The following is a 21,044-nucleotide window of genomic DNA, read 5'->3' on the forward strand; positions in this document are numbered from 1 at the left end:
ATTTTGATGAAAGGGACGTAAGCGGAAAGTGACTCACTTTTCTAAAATGGTCATTCCTCGAAGTTTCCCCAGAATAAAGTCTCAGTGGGTGGATACTCCAACACTATCACGGCGGGGACACCAAACATTCGCTTCATACTCTGGCCCAAGTGGGGAATCAAATCCGACCAACGCTTAATGGGTCGCCATTTGGACAGTTTTACAATGTAATCTGAACACATATAGGTATAGCAAATGTAAGTGTTTAATGGACACATTTTCTTGTAGATCTGTAGAAATACATTTATACCTGAAATATACTCGTTGCACTATACGTTTACGGTATATACAACCTATTAATACAAAAATGCATGTTAGTTGACAGGCCTTGGACTCACGAATACTATTGTGATACATAGGAATGGATTATGGGTTATATGCAACTTGATAGAAATATAGTGTTTCATAAAGTTAAATTCAAATATCATTTGATTTATGGAATAACAGGAATATCCCCATAATATTTTGAGTTGTATATAATACATGTAGGCTACGCAAGTGTTTGGGGATAACAGTTAGACCCGCGAAGATTCGGGGTAGAACAGATCTTCAGCAACCCATGCTTGCCGTAAAAAGTGACAATGCTTGTCATAAGAGGCGACTAACGGGATTGGGTGGTCAGGCTCGCTGACGTGGTTGATGCATGTCATCGATCCCAATTGGGTGGATCGATGCTCATGATATAAATCACTGGATTGTCTGGTCCAGACTCGATTATTTACAGACCGCCGTCGTATAGCTGGAATATTGCTGAGTGCGTCGTAAAACAACCAACCAACCAACCTAAAATACCTAACAAGCCAACTCCAAAAAACAACGGAACTACCTTTTTGTTTCGCAAGTAAGACGTTTGATAAATCCGTAATACCGTATAGTCCAAATCATTAATGCATTTACGTTATGTTTTTGTTTGAGTATACACAGAAGCTTCAATAGTAATTGTCACTGGTATAAATACCTGGTTTAGATATACCACTACATTTCTCTCACCTTCGACAGAAACAAGACATCATGTCTTGGACATTACCATAAAGAGGAATGTCATGAATGAGCACGTCATTAAAGGAACACTCTTGTAGTGGACTTCCACATCAACATGCATATGGTGGCTAAAATCCGACATCTCCTGCGTCAAGGGTCCTACGTGAGTAAGCCTCAGGTCTTCTAGTCCGATTATTGGCTACGTCGACACATACCTTCTCAATGACAAGGCCTCCTCGTTCGTGTATTTTTTGCACAAGCATCCGGGGGAGACGATACCCTAATCCAAAGCCTCATCACGTCCCAGTTACAGTATCATGTAGATCTAGTGCTCCCCGATTACCTGAGACATGGTGGTCTTCAGCCACCAACTGACCTTTGTTGCCTTGGATTTGTTGTCTTGATCAGTTTCTGTGTCCTCCGCAGCAGAGATCCCCTCGTTTTCAGTCCCCGTGGAAGCAACACAGATGAGTAATTATACTTGCCATGTGTTGATGCTCGCAAGACAACACGGCTCCGTTGACACGTGTATATTTGTGTTTCTGTTGTTAAAGATTTCCTTGAGATGTAGGCTATGCTGTGTGTCAATAACTGATAATACCCCATGTCTCGAAATGATGAACGCAAGGATGTGACAAGTTATGATATCTAGATGCAATTGTCAGCTGAGACTCCAGTAGACCACTGTAATCAATCTGACAAGAATACTGAAAAGTTGAACCACCTCACGAACAAATGCTTACAAACGAAACACTTCAAACGTTATATGTGACAAACCATGTGATAAGGGACCTTAGGGGTGAATAATCACACATTTTGATGTCTGATTTTATTTTAAAATTTCAGTATCTTAGGACCACAAAAATACAATTCGTAAGCATTAATTCATAGTTATTACAGAGATGCATGGCATCAAACATTTGGACTCATTTTTTGCATTTAGTAAGACCCATTTTCAGACTTATAGTGAGTGAGTGAGTGAGTTGGGTTTAACGCCGCTTTTAACAGTATTCCAGTCATATCGCGGAATGTTAGCTTAATGTGGGAGGAAAGCCTGAAGTGATGCAGGTCTCAGACATTTACCACTTCGGTCAAACCCACGAGTATGGGTATGGTGCTGACAAACCTAGAAACATTATCAGGGCGAACCGGGATTCGAACCCACAATCATAGGTTTCTGGCGTGCCCAAGGGACGCAACTCTGCACAGCGAAACGCGGCGCCTTAGACGACTGGGCAACTCGTGTCCCCTCAGACTTATATCTGTTTATGTAATGATTGCAGGTTTTAGATATAATGTCTGATTAATTGAAAGTAGATATGTATGCTGGAATGTTTTGAAATAATTTTGGATATGGAAAGGGGTTTGTCACTTTATTTATTACTTTACGAACTTACAAGAGAATAAAGAAGCTATATTTGTACATTCCGGGGTAGAATAGGTCTTCAGCAACCCATGCTTGCCGTAAAAGGTGACTATGCTTGTCGTAAAAGGCGACTAACGGGATCGGGTGGTCAAGCTCGCTGACTTGGTTGAAGCATGCCATCGATCCCAATTGCGTGGATCGATGCTCATGGTATCAATCACTGGATTGTCTGGTCCAGACTCGATTATTTTACAGACCGCCGTCATATAGCTGGAGTATTGCTGAGTGCGGCGTCAAACAACAAACCAACCAACCAACCAACTATATTTGTACAGTAGTTCGCTGGCGATTTATTCGGAAGTCAAACGTCAAACGTCTTTATTTATGACGTCAAAAAACAGCAACGATAAAGCCCCTTTTCTCCTGGTGGGTCACAATATTATATTTACACACGTTTGTTTGAAAATGCGTTTGTCCCCATTATCGGAATTAGCCTTGTTCAAATATGGAATGTGTTGTGTGGCCTCGTTTGGAGGTTTGCCATGTCTTTTCAATGTTCTTCATAGAACTAACCAATTCTTTGTGGTTGGCGTTAGATGTAAGACGCTTAACCTCCGTAAACTTGTCTTTTTCACTCTTTGCAGACGATGATAGATTGAAGTGTCCCCTGGTTCTGACTACTTTACAATAAAGTGTCTTTGGTGTTGTCAGCAGCACTTTATGAGGATCAAGGGGTGATGCCGGAAGAAATGAACTTTGATAAACACAAACAATTCCCCGAAGTATTCTTTAACATCTTAAATACAATTAGTCCACTTGTGTCTTTCGGTAGAGCCGATGTCCTATCACTCTGTAAATATTTACTTTCGCCACAACACAAGGCTCCATGTATAAGTTACTGTTGCAACGCTAATGTTAGTTAACGCGGCTTTTTGAAGTGCAGATTCTATCTGAAAACTTACAAGACGTTTTCCGATTTTGATCAAAATATGAATATTATGATTTTTTCATTTAAATGCATGTTTCATTTGGTGGCAAGTCGAATAATGTATATCATATATCACAGCGTCTTGTTCTGTAGTCAATATTGTCAAATGGTTTGAGATACCTTCGCTCATAAAAATGAACTGTTAACGAAGTCGGTAGCATTAATCCGAAAGGCACATACAGTAAACTACGGTTATAACGAACACGCTTATAACGAACTGACGGATATAACAAACTTACTTTTTGGTCCCGACTACTTGCTGTAGTCATGCTGTATATGTACTTATAACGAACTACGGTTATAACGAACTAAAATTAGTAGTCCCTCTGAGTTCGTTATAACCGTAGTTTACTGTATATATGTTCTAATTTTCACACCATACCTTTCAATCGTACACCCCTTTCATTAAGTGAGTTGGATTCAACTCTGCTTTGAACAGTGCAGTAAACTACGGTTATAACGAACTCAAAGGGACTACTAATTTTAGTTCGTTATAACCGTAGTTCGTTATAAGCATATATACAGCATGACTACAGCAAGTAGTCGGGACCAAAAAGTAAGTTCGTTATATCCGTCAGTTCGTTATAAGCGTGTTCGTTTTAACCGCGGTTTACTGTATTTCAATTATATCTCGGCATGAATACCACTTTCAATGCAAACACAACAATTACAGCCAGCAGTGTGTCAGCATACAATAACCGGAATAGGCAATACTGAATGTTTCCCTGGAATTATTTGAATTATTTATAACCAGCTATCCTATGTATGCATGTTTAACTACATTAAATCCATTAAAAATTGACGTTTACATCTAGATGAGGTGGGTCAATCAGTGGAATGGCATTGGCTATTTGACAGTTATTGAAGGGTATCAGATCATCGATATACCTGAAGGTTCAGTTACACTTCTTGGCCAATTTCCTTGTTTTGATTTTGCCAATGCGAGAAGAAATTTTGAATTGTGTGCACAAAGAAACTGATCGGGAAGGAGGGGCCCACGGGGACAAATTAAAGTAAACTACGGTTATAACGAACACGCTTATAACGAACTGACGGTTATAACGAACTTACTTTTTGGTCCCGACTACTTGCTGTAGTCATGCTGTATATGTACTTATAACGAACTACGGTTATAACGAACTAAATTTAGTAACCCCTTTGAGTTCGTTATAACCGTAGTTTACTGTACTACAAATTTCCAATGTATGTTATCAAAGAAGAAGTCCAACATTTCACATATTGTTTTCTTAGCAAACTTATGTGACACCTGATTTCATGTTTGACAAATTGTCCCGAACCTCCGAAGATAGAGATGTAATTATATCTGTGGTCACCACGTATAGTGACAAATACCTCAAGGATCAAGGAAGGAAGGTCTTTTCTTAGATTGCACGAATTCAAGCAAATCCCTTTGGTTTTTTTGGAATCCACATTGTATTAATACCACTTGTCTCAGATACTTTCTGTGAATGTAAAGAAAGTCCTTCCTTGATCGTATTAAGGATTATGTTTAATCTTTGAGACAGGGCTTTAGTGGTATATTTTTGCTGAACTCTCTTTGTACAGATTATTATGAAGCTTTGAAATCCAGTACAAAAGATAAATGTCCATGTGTTCAAGTTTTAGATTCAAAGCAAGAGCTAATACTGACGCGTGGTTTTGGCAGTGTCTAGGTTAACATACTGACCTCGCGTCTGGCATTACTGGATATGTCAATTCAAGAATTTCTCGGACAATATATTTTGTTCGATAAAATGGCGTAGTCTGTGAGAAGACCAAGGGTAAACGTCCACCTACAATTGACCAGAGTGTAGTTTGTGACAAGAATTGACCAGAGCGTAGTTCGTGACAAGAATTGACCAGAGTGTAGTTTGTGACAAGAATTGACCAGAGTGTAGTTCGTGACAAGAATTGACCAGAGTATAGTTTGTGACAAGAACTGACCAGAGTGTAGTTTGTGACAAGAATTGACCAGAGTGTAATTCGTGACAAGAATTGACCAGAGTGTAGTTCGTGACAAGAATTGACAAGAGTATAGTTCGTGACAAGAATTGACCAGAGTGTAGTTCGTGACAAGAATTGACCAGAGTATAGTTCGTGACAAGAATTGACCAGAGTATAGTTCGTGACAAGAATTACCAGAGTGTAGTTTGTGACAAGAATTGACCAGAGTGTAATTCGTGACAAGAATTGACCAGAGTGTAGTTCGTGACAAGAATTGACCAGAGTGTAGTTCGTGACAAGAATTGACCAGAGTGTAGTTCGTGACAAGAATTGCGTAAACACCAGCTGCACAGCGCCCTTTTTACAACATGTCCAATGCCAAGTCAATTTAAGTTTATATAACGAGCACTAGTTCTACATGTTTGAGAAATATATAAACATCAGTACTACGAGTTTACTCAACTTTGCACCCTATCCGTGGTTGTAAGATATATTTGTTCCACAGGGAAAACATAAATACTTCAGTTGGAGACATTACCATATATAAGTCAAATTCGTATTCCAATTTTAGTCACGCCAACACTAAAGAACACATTTCGAGCTATAATAAAATTTTAATCTGCCTTCCGTCGTTCGGATAGAGTACCATTTTAAAGTTCTTTTCGCATATATCTTCCCAAAGTACATGCCCCTGCCCCTTGAGTCTTTATGTAGAAGTCCTATGCTTAATGTCAGTTCAATCTGCATGTATGCCACCTTGGCTGTGTATGCTCTATCCGTGACAGGAAATGCGTCCTCCTCAGCGAGCTGCGATACCGCTGGGAAATCATCTTCGGGTTGATCAACTGGTTTCAGTGACTTGGAAGGACAGATTTCAACGAAAAAGGGTGTAAAACAGTCCAGACCTATATATCTTAGTCGTTAACATGCCGTAGCCTTGTAGATTAATTTGTAGCTTAAATTGGCACGTTATTGGGGTCGGTTTTGTGTTAAAGTGATTCACACTGATGTCATCATCCACTTGAAACTTGTTAAACTTAAGACGTTCAGTGTAATCGGATGATATCACTCACTCTCTCAATAAATCTTGAATGACCATTCTGACTTTGAGCAATAAGGCTACAGCCATCGTTCAGCTTTTATCTATGATTGGTTTGTATTAAGGATTTGGTTCACAATCTTTCGTGAAATGTTCTAGAATTTTTTTTCTCTCGCATATCAGTGAAAATTGTTTCGGGATGTGAACAGCATACTGAGTCCTTATCATTGACAAGAAACCATCACCGACAAACGGGATCGGGTGGTCAGATTCTCTGACTTGGTTGATGCATGTCATCGTTTCCCAATTGCGTGGATCGATGCTGATGATGTCAATCACTTGATTGTCTGGTCCAGACTCGATTATTTACAGACTGCCGTTATATACTGAAATATTGCTGAGTGCGGCGTTAAACAACAAACAAACAAACAAACAAACAAAGAGAAACCATCGCAATTCAGAGATATAGGAAATTAAACACAATGTGTAATGAATGTATTCCATCTCCTGAATCAATATAAGCTATATACTCATACAAATACTTCATGCATGACAATTTATTTATTGATCAACAAGGAAATGCGAAACCTTACAAAAACGATAGAGACAATTTAATATTTTCGACCTTTTCCTTAAATGGAAATGATGTGAGAGATTGAATTGACGTTGCTAAAAAATTATTCAATTCACATCACGGCGGGGGACAACGATATCACCTATATCATTAGGGAATCGAACCCGGATCTTCACCTCAACGAACAAACGTTCTAACTACCAGGCCACCTTACCGACCCCTTGTAATGCTGACATTTGCATTGATGATATATCTCATCTGTTGATGCGACCAAAGCATCACGGCATCATTAAGTAAGTTTAACCAACTCCATATGTGACACAAAAGACGAAGACAATGGAAAGCTGTTTATTCGGCAAAACATACTTTGTGACATTACGCTGGCCCCTTTAATTATATACCTAACATATACCCGACATATATTGGACTTTACCGGACATACATCGGATATGTATATATGATATATAACCAACATACATGTATATCCGACATAAACATGCACATTTCGATTATAACACGTGACATTACCCGCGTCGATGGCTAGTACAGGGCAATGGCTTTCTCATAGAACAATCGGCATCTGCTATCAATGTTACCATCAAAATATTTAGATTTCTTACTTATCATAGGAGGGCTTTGGTTAAGAGAAAATAGAATTTCTATTATCGCCATTAAGACAATGGGAATCTGACATGCAACTCGCCGTAATACGATAAACCACATGAGAGTGTTTTAAACATCATTGTGCTGGCAATATTCACGCGACACCACCCTAGGAGGTCAAGGCTATCGGTCTGTCCCAAAGCTACAATCAAGACGTGTACTTAATAAAACGTCATTAGTTAATTAATTGACTGGGGTATCGTTAATTAATACACGTGACCACGTGTGAAGAATATTTCTTTCAGAACCTTATCTGCCTTGGCATCGTACCTAAAGGACAGTCGTTTACCTTCCATCACAGAAATACAGAGCTTTGATAATTCAACAGCAATTACGGATGAATAATGGATGGCCAACATACGTATCCTCGCAGATCACCCTGGCATTTAGTTCGAGCATTCTGTGATGATAAAGTTAAAACTTGCTTCAAGTTGTTATTTTCAGATTCTAACATTGCACGTGAGATTGCACATTGGGTTGACGTCTGTGTCTTAAGTCATGCATTATTTTAGATGATAACGATGATGTCGCAAAGAAAGCAATGATGAAGACGCTGGTGTTTCAGCTGTAGTTGAACCTTCTGATGACCTGTGAGCCAGGGCAGCCGGACCTGAAAAGGAGAAAGACAATGATAGAGAAGAGGAAACAAAGAAAACATCGACATGTACCTCGTTTCGCATTACTCAATTCTATTTGTCTTTGTTAACATTGAAAGTAACCAACTTGAAATAGGTTCGATATGATTACAAAACATAATGACACCTACACTTCTAAATGTTGACCCTATGAGACCGATATAGTTATAATCATTTCAATAAATCATCAATGTTGACAGTAATAACATGTTTTCAAGATATGCTTTTATAAGAACTTTTGGACTATTTAAATAGCTAACAATTTTCAATCACTGGTTGCGTAAAGAAATTGTTGATATTCCATTTTGTTGTTGATTTAATTTACGCAATATATTAAACGACAGTAAAAAAAAAAAAGTTAAAAATTCATATTTTTTATTTGAGGTGTTTGAACATTGAGGTGATATGTGAGTGAGTATGGTTTTACGCCGCTTTTTGCACCATTCCAGCAATATCACGGTGGGGTACACCAGAAATGGGCTTCACACATTGTACCCATGTTGGGAATCGAACCCGGGTCTTCGGCGTGACGAGCGAACGCTTTAACCACTAGGCTACCCGATCGCCCCTAGGAGGTGATATGTAGTGGTATGTCACAGGTGCCAATGTGTTTTTGTTCATTTAGATGATTTGCATCTTCTTACAGTGCGCACTTGTCGACTAAAATATTTATAGAAGTTCTTTTTAATCATTCAGAATGGATTCTACCCTATTCTAGGTTTAGGAAAAAACGAGAATGCAATGGAAATACGTCCAGACATTATGGACTACCAAGATATTTGTAGACATTTTCAACCCCCCAGGACTGTACCAATTCGCCGTAGTATCACGGCATTGCGATACTTTTTTGCTTCGAACCAAGCATCAAGACGGGAAATGATCTATCGATACGAAAGTTTCTATGTATAGGACGACATTTTATTCTGTGTTAAGAAGAAAGGTAAAGAGATTATATAGAGATTTGCAATCCTTCACTTTTGCTTTGTATTTGTCTGTAGTCATGGTATTATGCATGGTATCACATAGCGTGTATCGTAACTTTTAAGATAGCTACGCGATAAATCGCAAACAGCAATGAAGAACGAAGCGTGGTTTATTTCACGATAAAACATTGTTCTATCATCGCGTCATTTCTGGAGATTCGAATATGCACTCGCAAGTTGATGATGTCATATATTGTACGGTGTTATTTTTGAGAGGGAAGTGTCTAGTGAGTTGTTCCCCATATATGTAGCTCGGCAACGTAGATAAACACGATGACCGAACGATCGCATCCAAAAGTGTGAGAGATTTGACAATCAGTATAAGAAGAAAAGGTACGTGAGGATTGTGAGAACACGAGGGAAATATTTAACTTCACCCACCTATTCGTAAAATGGAATTGTTCGACATTGCCAAGGTCGAACTCTATTCGGGGAGTTATGATCAAAATTGAAGTAACTATTTTTAAAGCGTGCACATTTTGTCAACATCCTCAAAGAGGCTGTACATAATGTTGATATCTCATATAAGAAAAAAACCGACTCGTGGTTGTTGTTTATCGTTCAGTAAAAGACTGCAGGGAGAATAAGCCACTCGTGGTATATTCTCCCTGCAGTGTTTTATTGTACGATAAACAACTCCCGATCGTTTATTTCTTAAATTGTGCATACATCTTCTCTTATGTTACTGATCATGTATCGTATAATGCATATTTTCACGCGTTTTATCATGCAACTTATCATATATATCATACCTTGCATTGTATAACGTATGCATCTTATCATGAATCACATGTATGTTATCATGAATCGTATGACACATTGTATAACGTTTGTATCATATCGTGAATCACATACATATATTTTATCATAAATCGTATGACACATTGTATAACGTTTGTATCTTATCTTGAATCACAAATGTATATTATCATAAATCGTATCATGCATTGTATAACGTTTGTATTTTATCATGAATCCCATGTATATCATCATGAATCGTATCATGCATCTTATCATGTGGATTACCATGTATCATGCATCTTATCATGTGGATCACCATGTATCGTGTATTTTATCATGCATCTCATGTGTCTAATGTAGAGTATCTTGCATTATATCACATGTGTCTTGTCATGCACCTTATGTGTCGAGTCATGTACGGTATAACGACCTTACTATAAACATATCCATTCAAAATTGTAAAATCATTATCCAGAAAAACACACTATACAAACTAATCATAGGACATTTTACTTTTTATGTTCAATCAGTACAGCACGACGGACTGACCAGACCTTGTTAGTGATCATGAGAGGACGACAAACAAACGGAGAGAAACCACATCGCCTGTACACTGCGGCACTTATCCCCCGACTGTCCCCCGAATGCTCTACTCACCGAGACTGCTGTTTTAAGGCTTGGTGAGGTGGCTGTTGAGATCACGTCGCCGGCGACCGGGGCTGTGAGGACTACGTAGATAATAGTACTGGCTAGCTGCGCGGTCCAGAGACTCGGTCAAGCAGAGGCCCCCTAGTCGCAGACTGCACGATCTCTTCCTGCAACACATGGCACAATCAGATTAGCCAACTCTTCCATCCATAGAGACATTAGGTCTTTGAAAGGCATTTAGAAGTGATAAACAAAAGGAAGAGAATATATGGATTTCAACTTCTGCATTACGAGGAACGCAACGTATCGGCTTCCTTTGTCTCCTATCAGCGACAATCATATGTTGGCTTACTTTGTTAGCTTCTACCGTTTGTTATTTTCTACCTTTTGTTGTCGTATTAATTTGGTTGTCCTTACATGTACATATATATGCTCTCTGCCTCATGGCATTCATTCACCTGATGAAGGAGTAAAAATATAGTCCGAAACGTTTAGTTTCTAATATTAAAGAGGTTGACATCCATATATTATCTCTGTGGGCACGGGTGGCCCAGTCGTCTAAGGCGCCGCGATTCGCTGTGCAGAGTTGCGATTCGCTGTGTAGATTTGCGTCCCTTTGGCACACCAGAAACCTATGATTGTGGGTTCGAATTCCGGTTCGCCCCGATTATGTTTCTAGGTTTGTCCACCATACCCGTGCTCGTGGGCAAACGGTAAACGTCTGAGACCTGCATCACTTCGGGCTTTCCTCCCACACTTAGCTGACACGGCGCGAGATAACTAGAATACTGTTAAAAGCGGCGATAAGCCCAACTCACTCACACTCACACCCATATATTCTCTTCCTCATAGAGACATTGTTTTGGCCAGTGTTTATGTAGAACTGCCCATTTAAATCCCCAAACCGCATTGTCACACCCCCAATCCCCCATACACACACCTCCCCTCTCCCCTAACTATTGATAGCCCTGAAAATCAGTCATTGAAATGACATGTTTAAAAGACTTTTTTAATAAATTCACGAGCCTAAGAGCAATTGTTTGCCAATCAAAAACGATTCTCCTGAACTATCTCATACTTTACCGATCCATATTCTGGATAATGTTTTCTTATAACGGAAAAAAGCTGCTTTGTTACCTACGATGTTCACAATGGTAAGCGTATATGAGTAGCTTAGATTAGACCTAAAAAACTACATATTGAATAAATTATATTTAATCGTTACTACTGCATCAAATACAGACGAATATAGTTACATCTGCCAAGTGAAAACATCCAACTATTACCTGTACAGCCTTACCACACAATTAGTGTCACCAATACAACCCAATACTCAACCTCTTTTTAACGCCGGAATAAAAAAAAAAATTAATATGAAAACGTATTATTAAATACGTCACTAATAGATACTGTTACATAGCCTGATCAAAAGGTTGACTTCAGTGAAATATTTTGTGGTCTTGACATTTCATATGTTTTCTTAAACACATGTTGTCAAATTCAATACACCATTCATGTACTCACGACAAGTAATTAGCCTTAACGTATTTGCTATCCCAATACCCATATGCTATGTTTAAATCACTGGTTTCTGAGCACGAAATACAATGGCAATGATACCACTTGCAGGCTAATACATTTCGTTATTGCAGGATGTAAGGCTCGATATATCTTCCATAGCACCTCTTTAAATATTGATGCATTAACTTGAATTGTTATTATGCGTTTCGAGAGCTCTTACTTTCTTGATTATTTTGACGTTCTCGGATTTGGGGGCGATGTTGAATTTCATTGCCAGAGACATACTTGTATTGTCATTGATTGTACAAAAATATGACAATGATTTATCTTTTCATTTTCTATACCTTATACCCAAGAATACCTTTGCCAATCTTCATTTGCTATGCGATGCATAGTTATAAAGCTTATGTATCTTTTTAAATGTTTTAGCGCATATTATTTAACTAATGTCTACATTAATGGAAAAATGCATTATTAACCGCCTAATTACACGATGTCAAACATATACCATGACATCATTGACGTCACACACGATTTTCATCTTGATTCTTTAAATTCAAAATGCATTGAAATAACAGTTTGTAAGAAATAATGAGATTTTGAAACCTAAAATTGTATAAATTGTTAATTTCAATCTCGTCTTAAAATACCAATTATACCGATAAGCACACAGCACTTATCAAATTATCGCCTTGTTAGAATATTATTCTGTAAGAGATCCATCAATACATTTGACTACTGAACTGTATCAGTGGAGTGTCACGAGAAGAGACATAAAGTTATGAACACTTCAAATATATTCATGGTATAGGTCTTGTTCTATAGCCACGTGGGTTGCCTAGCAACTCCATCCATGTAAGAGCATGCTAACACTGGGATCCGGTGTTCCGACCCGTTTCATAGTACCCCGATTTACTTTATCCTTCGTAATGCTTTCAGGCTCAGCTTTGCTTAACCAGGACACGTATATTTACAGTCCGTCGTGAGCAGTAAAACAACATTCACTCGCTCTGGCACCAAACTTACAACTGCAAAAATGAACGGAAAGAAAGTTAAGACCGTACAATAAACAGGAGCTGCCTTTGAAACCCAATCGTCTGTGAGATTCTAAGTGTTTCCCATTCTAATCAACAGACCAGTGGTAAAGGTATAAATGATCTTACCTCGGTGGTGGCTGGATTTCTTTCTGTTTAATCTTGAGGAGAAGGTACTTGAGCGTTGCTATAGCCTGGCGTTTGAGTGATATCTGCTCCAGTTCACTGAAAAGAGTCAATCAAAATACAACCAACATTTCCAAGCAATTCGTATTTACAAACATGTACAAAATAGTCATTAAAAACCAAGCTTCATGATCAGGGCGAATCTGTGTTTGGAGCCGACGCTCATAGGATCCTGATATATATAAGGGACGCAACTCTGCACAGGGAATTTCGGCGCATTAGACGACTGCGTCATCCGTGCCCCTGTACACCTCAGTAACTTGTCTGTACACAAAGCAATCCATCCATCACTGTTACCAATACTATGGTACAGGAACATCAAGATGAAGTGAGGTGAAGTGGGTTGAACGTCGCGTCCAAGATTATTGCACTTATACAGCGACGTGCATGCACCTGTGTGTGTATCTGCTTGTACTAGTCCAGAGTAATGCCGATTTTAAAGTGCGCCGGTGATCGAACCCCGGCCCATTGAGATACCAGCAACTGACTCCGAGCCGACCAGTTCTTGTTTAAGCCCCTTAATGCCAAGTGCCAGGCAGGGTAATAACAAATACCATCTTTTAACTTCTTTTGGTATGATGCGGCCGGGGATCGAACCCCGGACCTTTCGCTCTCCGGGCGGCCCTTCTACCACTAGATCACGGAGGGACCAGAAACATCAAGTCCACACCGAGTGTTTAGGAGGGCAAAGTCCATACTGCACTCAATGACCCCGACCAGAAAATGTTGATAATTTTGTCTCATCCTTATAAAAGACGACGGATGTAATTTCTATGGAAATCGAATATAACCATGTTAAATAACACCTTCAAAGAAAACGTTTTATGAACCAATACTGAGTCTTTGAGATAAGGATCTGAATTGATTCCAGAGGCTCCGTTAATGAACATCTTCTTTGTCCAATGTTGCTGATTACTCCAATGTATGGCATTGTTAACCAGCTTCAAGCGCTGAGGGCTAGTCTAATCACAGCGGAAGACAACAATATCAAGTCGGAATCAACCAAGCCACCACTTAATTTGCTGGGGTAATCGTGTTAGTAGCTCGGAACTGGCATCAGGAGAACACTGATACAGCAATTAATTAGTGAGTCTGGGAAGTCGATGAAGAAACAAGTTTGCGACCTGCGCTTGTGGGGTCAGACAGGAGTTGCAAGACCTCCTCCAGACGCAGCACCTGTGATCGGGGCAGACACATGTTATACGCTGGGGTCATACCAGTTTCACGTCATTCAACTATTACGTAAATAGTGTACGTGATCAGGAAGTCCTTTTTGACTTTGGATGGAATGTCCTTGATAATCCAAAAATGTGGTACCAGTAGAGAGATTTTTTATATAAATGACATAATTTTTTGTTAATGTATACATATATGCAACCATTGTTATATATGAACGATTCTCTTTATTCTGAGACCGCTTCCGTGGTTTTGTGGTAGAGCGTCCGCCCGGAGAGCGGAAGGTCCGGTTCGATCCCTAGACGCGTCATACCAAAATACGTTAAAAGATGGTACTTGTCGTTACCCTGCCTGGCGCTCGGCATCTAGGGGCTTAAACAAGGGCTGATCGGCACGGAGTCAGTATACCGTGTCTGATTGGGGTATTCATGTTAAACTGCGGCATGGTATCTCAGTGGGTTAGGACTATAAAATCGGCATTAGTCCGGACTAGTACAAGCACAAACACATACATACACAAGTGCATGCACGTTGCTATATCAGTGCAATAATCTTAAACACGACATTAAACCCTTTAACCTCACCTTTACCTTGACATTCATAACAACATTGAATTCGAAGATGAATGCCCTGTATTAATGAACTGTGACCGATATTCAAAAGTGAGAAAAAAAATAATGCTTTTCCACACCATTACTTGAGACTTTTGTAAGAGAGATGTCAATTGTAAACTTTCTTTGCACCCTAGCAATAAGATAAAATTAACATTGTATCAGCTATTAAAGATATATTTAAGGGACCGACCATACAATTGGACCATATAAACATCAACGCTTCAGGACAAACAGCTTCAGTTTTGAAAGGAGGCAACAAACATTTTTGGGATGCATTTGGATACATTTTTTCAGGATACCTAAAGAATAATTGAATATTGGGGTTTTGTCTGACACAAAATGATGGTCACCAAATGATCTGTAACTCAGGCCAATCATGAGCAAGAATTCATATACATTTATTCATACATGTATCCATTCTCTTTATGTTGTAAGTCTGTGGACAACTATGTAATGTTACCGTTCAGCAAGTTTTTGAAGTAAAAGGGTGTCTCTGTACTTGTTCGTCACCTTTCTTTTCTCGCATAAGTGAGTGAATGAGTTGGGTTTAACGCCGCTTTTAACAGTATTCCAGTTATATCACGGCGTGTCAGCTTAATGTGGGAGGAAAGCCCGAAGTGATGCAGGTCTCAGACATTTACCACTTCGGTGAAACCCACGAGCACGGGTATGGTGCTGACAAACCTAGAAACATAATCGGGGCCAACCGGGTTCGAACCCACAATCATAGGTTTCTGGTGTGCCCAAGGGACGCAACTCTGCACAGCGAATCGCGGCGCCTTAGACGACTGGGCCACCCGTGGCCCCTTTCTCGCATAAGACGCAATGTAAACACAAGCATGGCATTGTACACATGTCATCTACGGGTAGAAAGCATGGAATCATATACAAGTCTGTAACTACTTAACACAATCGTCATACTGGTGTCTTCCCAATGTGCCTACAGTCCCATTCTGCCTACAGTAAAATCATGAAATGATACTGTCTGATGCTTAGAAAGTGATGCATGCATGAACATGACTGTTACCTGTTTCACCTGTGATTGGAGATAAACTGGTCCATACTCAGGCACAAACACAGTGTAGGCACCATGGTAAACACTTGTGAAATGAAATAAAACCATTACATGACGAAAGTCAAGGGTACATCTTAGCATTCACCTTAGTGATGCGCCGACCTTTGCACCCTATATAAGATCCGGGGTAGAACAGGTCTTCAGCAACCCATGCTTGCCGTAAAAGGCGACTATGCTTGTCGTAAGAGGCGACTAACGGGATCGGGTGGTCAGGCTCGCTGACTTGGTTGATGCATGTCGTCGTATCCCAATTGCGTGGATCGATGTTCATGATGTAAATCACTGGATTGTCTGGTCCAGACTCGATTATTTACAGACCGCCGTCATAAAGCTGGAATATTGCTGAGTGCGGCGTAAAACAACAAACCAAAAACTTGCACCCTGAATGCACATACTGTAAGTGTGTTGCTGCCTGACGTCTCACGCTGAGACGGTTACGATAACCAACAGTACAAGCTTGACTTGATAGGGTTACAGATATTTTTTTAAAATAATTCAAACAACAATTGTTTAGTCCATTTACATATTAGGGCAGAAACTGAGTTCCCAATATGCCTACATTATTTTCTGTAGGCAAATTGGTATGTAGGCAAAATGGGATGTAGGTAGAATGGGATTGAACCGTCACATTAGATTATTATCTCCCTGTTTGTGGCTTACGTAGTACCATTAGGGGTCAGTGTATATATGTAAATACATCTTTCGAGTTAGCTTGTTCAATCGGGCATCCATGATAAGGAGTTATGGGCACACCGTAAAATCCATTTTATGAATATTTTGCTAATAACATATAATGGACGATAAGAGAACCCCAGACACAACACACGTTGAGCGTATTGGCCTGATCTCACCGACCAACATGTGGGCAGAGAAAAGCATAATTTGTTCAGTTCCCGAGTGGCTGTTTAAAAATGTTTCCTAGCGCAGAAGAACTTCACAGCTTACAAGACACGAAGGCACATGGTCAAAGTGTCTTCTTCTTTTCAAAAGTTATAAAATTAATCTTCAGGTGCAAAAATCAATCTTTCGCTTTTTCCTCTGGTTTCCCATAAACACACATTATCCTATTTCCCTCAAAAATAAAACAAAAAAACCGAAACATAATATACACCTTGGCATATCCTTATATGCACAGGCATTCGCAATTTTGCCACGTTCGCAGAACAGTGTCCCCAATAAGAAAATCAATAGTAATGATATTGCCAACATATATTTCTGTAAAAAGGTTAATAGTCGCGAACCGAGACTGCTGACTTCAGCAGAGGACTGTCATTGTGTCAAGAAAGACTAGGGTAAATGGAGGCGAGTTTTTGCTAAATGTTATGTTTGCATATTGCAACCTGTGTATCATATCATGTCTGCCTGCAAATATATAATCAGAGACCGGGACAGAAGCTATCTGGTATATTTCAAATTCATACAAATGAAAATTCAATTCAGTTTGTGACAGGTGAGACAATTAAATAAGGTAGAAAGACATCAGCATCCACAGGCACATACATATTGGTTTACTTCTTGCTTTGATGAAAGTCATTGCCAAAGATGAAGAAGATACTGGAATGTCACTGACCACTCGAGAACTAAAATACATATATGCATTATTTAATAATAATAATAATAATAATTGATTTGTAAAGCGCCTAATATCAATCGACAGTTGCTCACTGGCGCTGTGACAAAGTTAAAAAGTAATGTCTATGTACATATGCCAACAATCAGGAGATCTATTGAAAAGCTGAAGTGAAGAAGTGGGTTTTGAGGAGAGACTTAAACGTTTCCTTAGAAGCAGAGTTTCTCAGATTCAAAGGCAAAGAGTTCCATAACTGTGGACTGCAAAAGGAGAAGGCACGGTCAGACATAGCAGAAGTAGACGGAGGCTGATACAGTAGAGTTCCACCAGAGGATCGGAGAGCACGCTCTGGAGAGTACATGGATATAAGATCTTTGAGATAGTCTGGATAGTCGCTATTGTTGAGGCAATCGTGAGTGATGATACATATCTTATAGTTTATACGAAAGGAGACTGGAAGCCAATGTAGTGCTTTGAGGACAGGACTGATGTGATTGGATCTTGGAACTTTAGAGATGCATCTAGCTGCAGAGTTCTGCATGCGTTGTATTTGAAAGCAATAATGTCCCTTCTAGGATTCCATACATGTCTAAAAAAAATATAATTGCATTTTTTTAGCAGTCACTATTTCTTCTTTTGTTAAAACATTTTATATAAAAATACCCCTTTGACGTCAAACAACGACATACTCTCGAGTGTTTCAAGATTAAGCTCGTGTTTCTGTATTGGAAAATGTAATGTTTTGTTACTGATCACTGATGTTTGTTTTAGGCCTCTACACTTTATACTTTGTTAGTTTGTTTGTTTGTTGTTTAATGCCAAATATTAAAGCTCTATGACAGCGGTCTGTAAATAGTCGCGTCTGGATCAGACAAGCCAGTGATTGACTTCATGAGCACCGATCTATGCAATTGGGTTGCGAAGACATGCATCAACCAAGTCAGCGAGCCTGACCACCCGATCCAATTAGTCGCCTCTTACGACAAGCATGGCTTGCTGATCTTCACAGATAATCAGTGAAACGCATGATATGTAACAGTGGCAACTATGCTTGTCGCAAGAGGCAACTAATGGGATAAGGTGGTCAGGCTCGCTTACTTGGTTGATGCATATCAGCGTATCCCAAATCCGTAGATCGATGCTCATGATGTCTATCAGTGGAATATCTGGTACAGATTCGATTATTTACAGACCGCCAGCATATTGCTAAGTGTAGCGATAAACAATAAAGAAACTGAAACTAAATCTGCGCAACAGACGTACATGTACAGATTGAAGTTTTCATATATCCTAGCCTTCTTTAGATCGCGGACGTTCACCAGACAAGATGGATTTGTAACAAAGGCAGCTAAAGCCTGAAGATTCAACACGTTCATGCCGTAACATTCTAAGTTAACTTTGATCATTAGTTCATTGGTTTTACTGTGGCTGTGTTCTGAACATGACCTTTCGAGAAGCCACTAATGACACAACACCACTAATGCTTCCATATTTGGAAATATTTCATTTCATAATGGGGCTACGTTTTTTGGTCACGACTCACAAACACACACCTTCCTGTCTGAGGTTCAAGTCTCAAACCGATCAATTATCACAAAGTTCTTCTGAACCATGATTTTCATAAAATGGAAAAATCAATAGTTTTCAGTTTATTTAAAGCTTTGCTAAAAATTTACCCGTTCGAAACGAACTAACCACACCTTTTCATACTTAATTGCAGGCACCATGGTCTCTGAAGAGCAGGCACTAAATAGAGCACAATCTCCGGTTACATCCTGATTATAGACGATAGAATCAGTACTTACAATTGTCGTTTCTTTATCGCCAAGAGCCTAAAGACATTATCACCATTCAAAGGTGGGGATGAGGTGAGGTGAGGTGAAGTGGGATGAGGTGAAATGGGGTTATCGGGTTTAACGCCGCGTTCAAGATTAATGCGCTTCTCTCCTTCTCTCTCTCTCTCTCTCTCTCTCTCTCTCTCTCTCTCTCTCTCTCTCTCTCTCTCTCTCTCTATATATATATATATATATATATATATATATATATATTTGTGCGTGGGCGTGTGCGTGTGCGTGTGTTTGTGTCTGCTTGTACTAGTCGGGCTAATTCCGCTTACAAAAGGGCTTGCCCACTGATCATGAGCTACGATGCCGGAGTTTAAACTCAGACACAGTGCACTGGTTCCTAGCCGATCAGTCCATGTTATATTAGGTCAGGGCACCTCCCCCCTCCCAGACGCTCTACCCATCCATTTGTTTGATGTGTATACAATGTATTCATCCTTGTTCAATGTGTCTATACAAGGTCTCCATCCTTTTTGTGTGATTATGCAAGGTATTCATGTTTTATAACCAGGTTTTTCTTTCCCCCTTTGTGTAACCGTCACAAACACTTACTAAGCATCGTTTTATGTGATGTGTACACTTTCTGTGGGGGTATGGGAAAGTTAGCCACGTTCTACGTGATCTGTACGACACGAAGCCACTTTTATGTGGCGTATAGGAAAGGTAGCCACGTTCTACGTGATGTGTCCGACACGAAGCCACTTTCTATGGGGCGTATGGGAAAAGTAGCCACGTTTTATGTGATGTGTGTGAAAGGTAGTCACATTCTATCTTGTGTAAAGGAGTGTTTGGGTTTAGCGCCGCTTTGAACGTTATTCCAGTGATATCACGGCGTGTCGTCTTGTTGTAGGAGGAAAGACCGAAATGATGCAGATCCCAGAAGTTTACCACTTTGGTGAAACCCAGGAGCACGGGTATGGTGCAGACAAACCTACAAACATAATAGGGTCGAACCGAGATTCGAACCCACAATTATAGGTTTCTTGCGTGCCAAAGGGACGCAATGCAACTCCACCCACGTGCCCGTCATGTATTGAAACGGCAGCCTCCTTCAATGTGATATACAGGAACTGTATCAAAGTTCTATATATTGTTTTTACAATTCCAAGTGTACATTAATTGAAATGCGGGTTCAAGATAATGTAGACATGAATAACTGACAACAGAGTGATGTAATGAAGCCAAGCTGTAATGATATAATGTACCCACCGCTCTGCCTCGCTGTGCATGTCGGGTGTCAGGGCACCGCCGTCCCTCTTGCCGGGGCTGTAGCCGTTGTTCAGCCATTCCCGTGACAGCATTCGGTCATCCATGCTGGCGAGGGCACAGTGGTGGCTGTTGATGCCTATGGCACACGTGCGCTTCCTGTAACACACAATGCACACGTGTTGACCACAAAATACTTCATTAAAATTTTATTTCA

At 39.8% G+C, this 21,044-nt stretch overlaps 1 protein-coding gene across 3 annotated transcripts in view; it reads right to left on the reverse strand.

The window, feature by feature from the left end:
• Window positions 1–7,263: 7,263 nt before the first annotated feature.
• LOC124140545 overlaps window positions 7,264–21,044 on the reverse strand; it is an 83,207-nt gene continuing 69,426 nt past the window's right edge. For all 3 annotated transcript variants that reach the window (XM_046508173.2, XM_046508171.2, XM_046508172.2), the window contains exons 4-7: window positions 20,831–20,986; window positions 13,286–13,381; window positions 10,611–10,768; window positions 7,264–8,204 (exon numbers count right to left, since the gene is read on the reverse strand). In XM_046508173.2, coding sequence (XP_046364129.1) covers window positions 10,624–10,768; window positions 13,286–13,381; window positions 20,831–20,986 — 397 coding nt within the window. In that variant the 3' untranslated portion in view covers window positions 7,264–8,204; window positions 10,611–10,623. The remainder of the gene's footprint in view (window positions 8,205–10,610; window positions 10,769–13,285; window positions 13,382–20,830; window positions 20,987–21,044) is intronic.

The sequence above is a fragment of the Haliotis rufescens genome, unplaced genomic scaffold (genome assembly GCF_023055435.1).
Source record: "Haliotis rufescens isolate VD_foot unplaced genomic scaffold, xgHalRufe1.0.p SCAF_6, whole genome shotgun sequence".
Taxonomy (NCBI): Eukaryota; Metazoa; Mollusca; class Gastropoda; order Lepetellida; family Haliotidae; genus Haliotis; species Haliotis rufescens.